The sequence below is a fragment of the Leucoraja erinacea genome, chromosome 13 (genome assembly GCF_028641065.1).
Source record: "Leucoraja erinacea ecotype New England chromosome 13, Leri_hhj_1, whole genome shotgun sequence".
NCBI lineage: Eukaryota > Metazoa > Chordata > Chondrichthyes > Rajiformes > Rajidae > Leucoraja > Leucoraja erinaceus.
Window position 1 is genome coordinate 28,167,002 of NC_073389.1, and position 10,897 is coordinate 28,177,898.

Here is a 10,897-nt window from a genome sequence, read left to right on the forward strand (position 1 = left end):
GTGTATAAGATCAGAGACATGGATAAAGTGAACAGTCAATCTTTTTCCCAGGATAAAGAATTCTAAAATTAGAGATGGGCTTAAGGTGAAAGGGGATAAATTTAAGGACATCAGGCAACTTTTTTTCACAGCAGGCAGTCCAGCATTTTGTGTCCATCTTTGATTTAAACCAGCATCTGCAGGTCTTTCCTACACATTTTGTCTGCAGTTCCTTCCTACACAGCCACGGAAGGCAGTGGAGACCAATTCATTGGATGTTTTCAAGAGAAAGTTAGATATAGCTCTTAGGGCTAACGGCAGCAAGGAATATGGGGAGAAAGCAGGAACGGGGTACTGATTTTGGATGATCAGCCATGATCATATTGAATGGCGATGCTGGCTCGAAGGGCTGAATGTCCAACTCCTGTAACGATTTTCTATGTTTCTAGTCCAGTATGCCAATTTGGTTAGCATTGACAAGGTGGTCCAAAGAGCCTGTTTTCATGCAGTATAAGCTATGGCTACACTAGTCTATGGCCTATAAGTACTGTATATCACTGCTTTGTGATATACCAATACAAGTGCTGCTATTTTTATTTTCCATTAATTATTTGGTATTAAATTGTTATTAGCTGCAGATCTTTGAACTACATTTCACTTGTTGAACTTTGTTTACTTACTCCTGCAGGTGACTGAAATTTTGGATATTTCCATGGAACTGGGTTGTTTCTTAGCCGGGGCATTAATTTCCTCACAAGGCCACATTGCCACAGACGAAGTGATGTTGTGTATGGAACCAATACGGGATTTTCTGGCCATCATTTTCTTTGCATCTGTTGGTAATTAACAATATTTTAAATTGTTAGGGAATGTATCTGCTGTTTATAACATATTCTTAAAAGGTATTTAATAACAGTCAGAGATTTGGGCAGATCACAATAAGTATTAACAATACAATTATTTCTGCTATGAGGTCTTTTTTTACATAACACAAATTGGATATTTGTTTGTTTAGTTTAGATACAGCATGGAAACAGGCCCGTTGACCCACCATATCTGCACCGACCAGCGATTCCTGCACACTAACGCTAGGCACAATTTGCAATGATACCAAGCCAATTAACCTGTACTTCTTTGTAGAAACCGGAGATCCTGGAAAAAACCCGTGCAGGTCATGGATAGAATGTACAAACCCCATACAGACAAGTACCCGTAGTCAGGATTGAATCCAGGTCTCTGGCGCTGTAAGGCAGCAACTCTACCGCTGTGCCGCCCCGGATATAAATAGAGTGATGAATTAGGGAGCACTGCTTAGATTATGTGGGTGGATTTGATAAAATATGTTTTTGATCAGGAACTAGCCCCACAGGAATCAGGCATCTGTTACTTTAGAAACTGATGAAGCTTTCTTGTAATCAAACATTATTGTTTAATTAAAAAAAACATGCTGCCAGTTTTATCATGGGAGGGCAGTTACTTTAGAAATTGACGAATAATCGTTACATAGAAAGGACCCTTCGGTTCATAGTGTCTGTGCTGAACATAATGCCAGGACCATCATTTATCTACCTGCGCATAACCTATATCCTTCCATTCCCTGCATATACATATGCCTATCCAAAAGTCTTTTCAATGTCACTAATGTGTCTGCTCCAACCACTACCCCCAGCACGTATTCCAGGCACTCACCACCGTGTATGTGCGTGTGTGCGTGCGTGTTTATGTGTGTGTGTGTGTGTGTGCGTGCGAACAAAAAACCACTTGCTCCCTACATGACCTTTAAACTTTCCTCCTCTCACCTTAAAATGATGAGGCAGGTATAATAACATTTAATACATTTGGACAGTGCATGGATGGAAATATTTGAGAGATAGGCCAAATGTGGGCGAATGGGACGAGCTTAGGGCATCATCATCAGCATGGACGAGTTGGGTCGAATTTAACTAGGCATCATATTCAATGCAAACATTGTGGGCCAAAGAGCCTGTTCATGTGTTGTACTGTTCTATGTTCCCTGGTCCACTCTTCCATTCCCATCAATCGTTCCATTTCTCACTTTTTCACCTTAACTACAGGAGAATAATGTTGTAGCTTTCTGAACTCTACTGAATTCAACAACTTCTGGTCATGTGTTTTCTTTGTTAGTATCAAAAATGGACAGTTCTGACGGGTTATCCATCTGTCCCAATTCTGATCAAGGGACTCCAACCTAAAACATTAACTTGTGTATGTTTCCATTGATGCTGCCAGGCCAGCTGAGTGTTCCACCATTTTTGATAGTGTTTCAAATTCCCGCATCTGGAGGTTTTGATGTTCATTTTGTGTTTCACTGTTTTATAGCTGATAAAGCCAAATTAGTGCTGTTGGGTAATGATATGTAAACTATCATTTTAACAAGGTATCTGCGTATTGAATGAATGCACATCCAATTCTTCTGCTCTTCTTAGGTCTTCACGTGTTCCCAACATTTGTTCTTTATGAACTGACTGTGCTAATGTGCCTTACACTGGCCGTGGTGGTGTTGAAGGTAACGTAGTTAATGTTAGCCTTAAGGAAGGTTGACAAAACTTTCATTTCTCCATAGATTGACCCAAGCATTTCCACTTTCTAATGTTTGGGTTTTGGAAATCTGTGGTGTTAGAATGTATTGCTGGGATGGCTATGCGTTCACAACATGACATGAAATTCAGTGTGAAGAATGTGGATACTATATTCCAGCTAAAATTAAGCTCTTACTTCATATGGGTTTGGCATAATTGTTTTGTTTTTGTACATTTGTACACTGTTATCAACAATTGTTTCTGCTTTTGCCTTATTAAAATTATACTTGGAACAGTACAGCACAGGAACAAGCTCTTCAGCTCATGCGCATAAAGCTTCAACACTACCTAATGCCAAATTAATCTAATCCCTTCTGCCTGCACTTGATCCATATCCATCTTTATGTGCCTATCTGAATGAAACTATTTAATGTAACTATTGTATCTGCTTCCACCATCACCCCAGGCAGTGCATTCCAGGCACCCACCACTCTCTGTAACAAAATTAATTCTCCTTTAAACTTTCCCCCTCTCACCTTAAAGTTATGCCCTCTAGTTTTTGACATTTCCACCCTGGGAAAATAGATTTTGACTGTCTATCCTTCATTTTATAAACTTCAATCATGTCTCTCCTCAGCTCTGATTTTGGGAAAACAATCCTAGTCGGTCCAAACATTCCTTACAGCTAATGCCATCTAATCTAGGCAGCATCCTGGTAAACCTCTTCTGCATCATTTATCAATCAATCAATGCCTCCACAACCTGTAATGGAATGACCAGAACTGGACACAATATTCCAAATACGGCCTAGCCAACTTTTTATAAAGCTTCAACATGACTCCCTGCACTTTATATTTATTGCCCCTAACTAATATACTCAATGCCCCAATTTGTATTTAAAATAAACTCTGTGTTACTAGTTGCTGCTGCTTATTTGGACCAACCCCAGATGGTCTTTCCAACTAATCAAAATGGAAGTTTAGTTTAGAGTTACAGTGTGGAAATAGGCCCTTGGACTACTATGTCCACACCATCCAATGATCACCCATACATTAGTTCTATGATATCCCATTTTTGCATCCTACATACGAATGGCAATTTACAAAAGCCAATTAACCTACACGCCTGCTTGTCTTGGGAATGTGGGATGAAAGTGGAATGCAGGTCATGGAAATATATACAATTAAATCACCTAGAACATAGCGAAAGATGTGTGAGTGATAATGTTAACACATTTTTTAATTTATTTTTTCTAGTTCGTCTTAGCAGTACTTGTCCTCTCTCTAATTCTTCCAAGAAACAGCAGGTACATCAGGTGGATCGTTTCCGCTGGCTTAGCACAAGTCAGTGAGTTTTCCTTTGTTCTGAGTAGTCGAGCCCGCAAGTCGGGGATTGTCTCTCGAGAAGTAAGTTGCCTTGTAATTGTTCAGCATCTGTTTAAATGTAGCAATAATATATTCAGTTGTGGTTCAATTCATTATATACAATGTAAAAATTAAAGCTGTTGTACAACTTCTTTCTCTGCAGGTGTACCTCCTCATTCTCAGTGTCACTACCTTGAGCCTTTTACTTGCCCCAGCACTGTGGAGAGGAACAATTTTAAAATGTGCGCCTAAGCCGGACAGGCGGTTAACTACATGATGAAAAGTGGATAAGATAATGTTCCAATCACCGCATTTGTTAAATGTTGGAGATTGAAGACTCCTGTTCTCTAGATTTCCATAAGGAGCTTTTATGCAGAAGCTGGTACCAGTTGAAATATGGAAGTTGGTTTCCCCTAACATCACTGTTTTATCTTTTGTTTCCCATGCATATAACTGACAACTGGATTCAGAAGAGCAATAGTCACTTTAAATCCATTGGTAGAATGCTTTGTACAAATATGCTGCTTCATATTTCTGATCTTTAAATGAGGAAATGGGTTTCAGGGCAAAATGACAGGCAAATGTGCTGAACTTTATAATATATATTGTGGATTAACAATTGAAGGAAGGAATAAGATGTATTTTTGGTAAATGTATTTAATTTATAAATACTGGCAATGTTTTCATTAGATGATGGTACAGCTGATGAATATTCCAGATTGGCTTGAATCCTTGTTACAAATGCTTTATTGAACTTGAATTTAAAGTATTTAACTAAATCATGACTAATCTTCACCTAATTATCTACCTTGATTGCATATCACAAGACAAAATAACTTTCTACTTGCCCCTATGTACCTAGTGCATGCATCAAAGTTAGTATTAGGTCCAATTCTTGGATAACTGGCTCCCAATAGTCATTTATAAATATTATGAAAATCTGATGCCCTGACACAGACATCTGGGAACATTAGGAGGTGTTGTGTAATTGGTTAATGAGAATGTCACAGCAGTGGTCAGAGGTGATAATACAGAGTGTTTGTCCAGTGAGGCTTTATGGGTGGAGCTGAGGAACAAGAAAGGGATGATCACCTTGTTGGGGGTGCACTACAGACCCCCAAATAGTCCAGGGATTTAGAAGAAAAAATATGCCAGGAGATTGCAGACAGCTGCAGGTCAAATGAGGTTGTCTTAGTATGGATTTTAATTTTCCCAATATTGAATAGGAATATCATAGTGTGAAAGGTTTAGGCGGGATGCAATTTTTCAAAAATGTTCAGATGAGTTATCTCCAGCAATATGTAGAGAGGCCCACAAGGGAGAGGGCAACACTTGATCTAGTCCTGGGAAATTGGGAGGGGCAAGTGAAGTATTGGTGTATGAGCCTTTTGGGACCAGTTACCACAGTTCGATTAGATTTAAAATAGTTATGGATAGGGACAGAGTGAGCCCAAGAGTTAAAATCTTAAATTGGGGTAAGGACAACATTGAGGGTATGAGAGAGGGACTTGTTCAAGTTGATTGGAGCAAGTTGTTTTAAGGAAAAGCAACATCAGGGGAGTGGGATGTTTTTAAAAGTGTGCTGTCAAGAGCTCAGGACATGCATGTTCCTGTTAGATGTAAGGGGAAGGCAGTCAAACGTAAGGAAGCTTGGATGACGAAAGAAATTGAGGCTTTGGTCAAGAGTAAGAAGGAAGCATGGGATGGGTATAGGCAGCTGGGATCAAGTGTATCCCTGGCGGAGTTTCGGGAACTATGCAACAAACTAGAAAAGGAAATCAGAAGGGCAAAAAGGGAACAGGAGAGAGCAAAGGCAGATGGAATTAAGGATAATCCCAAGAGCTTTTATGTACATAAAGGGACAAAAAGTATCAAGAGAGAGAGAGAGTGGAACTCCTCAGTAATCAAATCGATCAACTGTGTGTGGAGCCACATGAGATGGGCAAGGTCTTCAATGTATAATAGCTTGTACATTTGTAAATCTTCTCTGCATCCTTTCCAGCTTGACATTTTTCCTATAATATGGTACCCAAAACTGAACGCAATACTCTAAATGTTGCTTTATCAACGTCTTATATAACTGCAACATGACCTCCCAACATCTATACTCAATATTTGTAGGATGGAACTGCAGATGCTGGTTTAAACCATAGACACAAAAAGCTGGAGTAACTCAGTGGGTTAAGGGCCTGTCCCACTTGGGCGACTGCGGAGCATAAGTGACTGACGCCCGCAAAACCGTCAAGTTGCACAACATACACGCTGACGTATGCTGTCATGCGGGTGACGCCCGGTTAGGGTTGAGGCTGTAAAATATTCTTCCTTCAATGCATGGATTTTAAACATTAATATATTAAATTTAATACAATAAAATCAATTGTGCAAATGAAAAGATGTTGAGTCGTTCAGTTTTATTTATAGTTGTATTGGTCCGCTTCCAGATCCGATCACCGTTTTTTCACAGGGATGGATTCAATGAGTGTAGACTGAACTCCTCTCTCCCCTCTACCAGCCACATCCAGCCTTCTCCACTCCCTCCTATCCTTCTCACTTCCCCCCTCTTCCCTTCCCTCCTTTTCCTCCCTTCTCCCCATTCTTCTTCCCCTTATCCACTACCCCCTCTCCTCACATCCCCTTCTCCCCCTCACCTCCCTTCTCCCATTCTCTACACCCCACCCCCCCCACCCCCCCACGACCCCCCCCCCCCCCATTTGTGGACCCAGCCTGTGACCAGCGATCCCCTACGCACTATCCCACACACACGTTAGGGACAATTTATACAAACCTGTGCGCCATTGGAGTGCGGGAGGAAACCCAAACCCTAGCCCTAACCGCAACCCTAACTCTAGGTTGATAGGCTTGGTATAGGTATAAATTGTCCCTAGTGTGTGTGGGATAGTGTGCGGGGGTTCACTGGTCGTTGCGGACTCGGTGGGCAGAAGGGCACTGTATCTCTGAAGTTTTGAACTAAATGTGACACAGGGACCCCAGGAGTTGGACTCAAGCCCGCAATGTTCTGCTTGCTCCTCATGGCTACGAGTTGTCCCAGAGGCAGATCTCTCTTCCAATGGTCTCTCCAAACCCCCAGAGGCAGTGGGCTTTTCAACTGGGTACAGGCAATGTTGTCAATGTAACAGTGCCACCCACCTGCTCCGGCCACGGTCTAAATATCCATCATCCATTTTGAAGCAAGGGGGGAGGTGGGGGGTGTTGTTCCCAAAGTCTGCATTTAATCGCAGTCAGAATGTGGCCTTTGTGCGTTACTAAGGTGGGGGGAGGGGTGGTGGTGGGGAGGGGGGGGGGGGGGTAAGGGGGTGAAGAAGAATGGGAGAAGGGACGGGGGAGGCTAGGATGGGTTTTAGTGGATAAGGGGGGAGAAGAGTGGAGCGGGGAGAAGGGAGGAAGAGGGGGGAAGAGGGTAGGGGAGAAGGATATGGGGGAGTGGAGAAGGAGGTATGGGGGTGGGATGGGGAAAGAGGGGAGCTTAGCCTCCACTCACTGAATCCATCCCTGTGAAAAGTTATAGAGACGGTGATCGGATCTGGAAGCGAACATTACATCTATAAATAAAATTGAACGACTCAGACATCTTTTCATTTGCACAATTGATTTTATTGTATTAATTTTAATATATTAATGTTTAAAATCCATGCATTGAAGGAAGAATATTTTACAGCCCATCTGTGTAGCAATGTTACAAAATTTTGAGATTTTAAAAATCAAGTCTGCAATTTATCCCAACAGATAAAGCATAAAAAGAAGTTTAATTTGACCTAATTCACTTTCATATCTTCAGTATTAAAAATGTCATAGCCATTTTCATACTCGGAAATTAGCATCTTGCTCCCTATTGTTCCCTGCTGAGGGCGTTAGAAGTCGCTTTTTATTTTAATCCAATTATTGAATTGTCTAGCGATTAAAAAAAAAAAAAAAAAAAAAAAAAAACGGGAACGGAAGTCCAATCGATTTTTCTTCAGTAGCTAGCAGACCGAGGGAATCCGCCTCCGTCAGGCAGTACAAAGCTGAATTTTAATTCCCCCCCCCTCCCCAAAAGGCGCCAGAGACGCATACACGACCAGTGGCAGAACTACAGCGCCGCTGAAGGCAAGCTTTGTAACATCGCTAATCTGCCGTCCCTAACCCTAACCGGGCATCACCCACAGGACAGCATACGTCAGTGTGTGACAAGGGCGCACGACATGAGACACCCAAATTATGCCCCAGGATTTTGAACATTCCAAAGTCCTGGGGCGACATGGAAGCACTGTGCGTCACTGCATGCGTCACCACGCATCACGCGCATCACCAAGTGACAACCTCTTAGGCTGTCGCCCAAATGACGCCCAAGTGGGACAGGCCCATTACAAACATCTCTGGAGAAAAGGAATAGGTGATGTTTCGGGTCAAGACCCATCTTCAGATCATCTTCCTTCTGAAGAAGGGCCTCGACCCGAAACATCATTGATTTCTTTTCTCCAGAGATGCTGTCCAACCCGTTGAGTTAATCCAGCTTTTTGTGTCTATCTTCTATACTCGATAGACTGACTATATTCTAAATGGCTGAAGAGACGCTCTGTGAATTGCAGTGTGTATCCTGTCCATTTAGAACCAAGGTGAGCATGATCATCATAAGCCAACTCCAAAATAAAATGCAGAAAGTAACATAAACCAATGTGCACGCTCTTTCACTAAATCTTTTGATTCTATTGATCAATGAGTCAAGAGTATTTTATTGTCATATGTCGTAGATCGGACAATGAAATTCTTACTTGCAGCAGCAGAACAGAATATGTAAACATAGTACTCTGTAAACGATATGGAAAAAAAAGTTCAATGTGTGTATCACAATCACAGTAATACTCTATTGGCCAAGTATGTTTTGCAACATACAAGGAATTTCATTTGCCAAGTCAGTCATACCAATAAAAAACAACTGAACACACAAAATACATTTTAACATAAACATCCACCACAGTAACTTCTCCACATTCCTCACTGTGACGGAAGGCGAAAAAAAGATTAAATCTCTTCCCTTCTTTGCTCTCCCGTGGCTGGGGGCCTTGAGTCCTCCGTTGACGGGACGAGCTTAACTCCCGTAGCTGGCGGCGTTTGGGCCCTCTGCATCAGGGCGATCTGCTTCTGCATCGGGGGGGGGGGGGGGGGGGGATGTCAGCTCCCCCGCGCTGGGCGATCGGACCCCGGGTTGGGGCTGATCGAGCCTCAGCGTCATTGGAGCTCCAGACTGTGAGCTCTTGATGGTAAATTCACAGGCCGCGGGTGGAGCGATCCCAGGCAAGGGATCGACTCCGATGTTAAGTCCACGACACGTGTTGGGGCTCAAAGTCAGTCCGAGAAGGCCTCCAGCTGCATCGATGGTAGGCCGCAGAGCAACCAGAGGTGCAATCTGGAAAACAATCGCATTTCCAGCAAGGTAAGAAATTGAAAAAGAAATTCCCCCGACCCCCACATAAAACAAACCAGAGAACATTTACACACACACAAAAAAAAAATAGACAGACTGTTGGCGGGGCTGCAAATTGTGCAGCGCCCCTAGTGATATACACACACCCACACACGCGCATACGTACACATAAAAAACAAACAATAACTGCAACAATAACAATAATAGTCAATGTAGTTCAGAGCTTATTTGACATAGCCGTACGGAAGAAGCTTTTCCTGAACCTGGACGTTAGTTTTTAGATCCCTGTACCTTCTTCCCGATGGCAGGGGTGAAATAAGTATGTGACCAGGGTGGTGTGGATCTCTGATGATGTTGACTGCCTTTTTGAGGCAGCGATCTGGTATATCCCCGATGGTGGGGAGGTCAGTACTGGTTAGTGTTCATAACTTTTTTCAATCTTCATCACTCTTAGACATTCATGTTGCCGAACCAGGCCATGTTGCAACCAGCCAATATATTCGTTACTGTACACCTGTAGAAGTACAAGAGAATCCTCTCTGACATACAGAATCTCCATTGTCTTCTCAGGAAGTAGAGGTGTTGATGTGCTTTCTTTATAATTGCATCAGTGTGCTGGGCCCAGGAAAGATCTTCAGAAATATGCACGCCCAAGAATTTGAAGCTTTTGAATCTCCATCATCGCCCTGTTAATTATAGACAAGATGACTTTGCTGAATCCTATTTGTCTCTCCCAAGAAATTCACTTCCATTCAACACTACAAATCATCATCATCGTTGAAAACATCAACAGGCACGGTGCCTCACAATGCTATGTAAGACAGTGATCTCAACTTCTACTGAAGTGTGGATGGCCGTTGGCTCGCTAGGTGCTCATCCGCCCTTTGACAGGTCTTGTTTTTGGTCCTGCTGGGGGTCCACAGCCCCCTCCTCACCTGACAAACCAGGTGCAGGAGACTGTCTAGTCGCCGACTATTCGATCATGGAGCAGGTAGCACCGGGATTACATGGTATCCGTGGTGGGGGGACTCCCTCCGACCTGACCAGTAACACTACAAAGGATAATCACAAAAAGGGAAACATTATTAATGCATTCTGCATAAACCTTGGAGAACTGGTGATTAAAACAGTAAAGTTTAAATAATCAAAAACATTCAGTGTGACATTGCACTTAATGCATGCAGTGGGGTTGTGACAATAGTGGATAGATGAGACTGGGTGCTATTACGAGGTATAATCGGTTAGAGGGTCCTAGATTTTAGCTGCAGAGCCAAGAAATGGAAATTTAGACTGGCGTTTCCTTTAATTCAGAAAAAAACAGCTTGTTTCTTATTAGACAATATTGCCTAAACTGCATTTATGGAATCACGTTATATCATTTTATTTCTATTTTGAACTGGAGAAAGTTCTGGAATTTACCAGAATGGAATCCGCTATGAGTAGAGCTGGTCTGTAGGAGGCGCCCTAACAAAAGTGGAGCCCCTGGTCGGCCCGCCGGTGACGTTCGGTGATTGACGTCCAAGGCGGACAATGAGCATGGGGAGGGGGCGGATGTGATGGAAGCTGATTGGCTGAGTGCGACCGGCGAGGCG

The 10,897-nt window shown here is 42.7% G+C and overlaps 1 protein-coding gene across 3 annotated transcripts in view; it reads left to right on the forward strand.

Moving 5' to 3' along the window:
- tmco3 (transmembrane and coiled-coil domains 3) overlaps positions 1–4,662 on the forward strand; it is a 34,736-nt gene extending 30,074 nt beyond the window's left edge. For all 3 annotated transcript variants that reach the window (XM_055644691.1, XM_055644693.1, XM_055644692.1), the window contains 4 exons: positions 668–818; positions 2,427–2,506; positions 3,776–3,925; positions 4,047–4,662. In XM_055644691.1, coding sequence (XP_055500666.1) covers positions 668–818; positions 2,427–2,506; positions 3,776–3,925; positions 4,047–4,160 — 495 coding nt within the window. In that variant the 3' untranslated portion in view covers positions 4,161–4,662. The remainder of the gene's footprint in view (positions 1–667; positions 819–2,426; positions 2,507–3,775; positions 3,926–4,046) is intronic.
- The last annotated feature ends 6,235 nt before the right edge of the window (positions 4,663–10,897 follow it).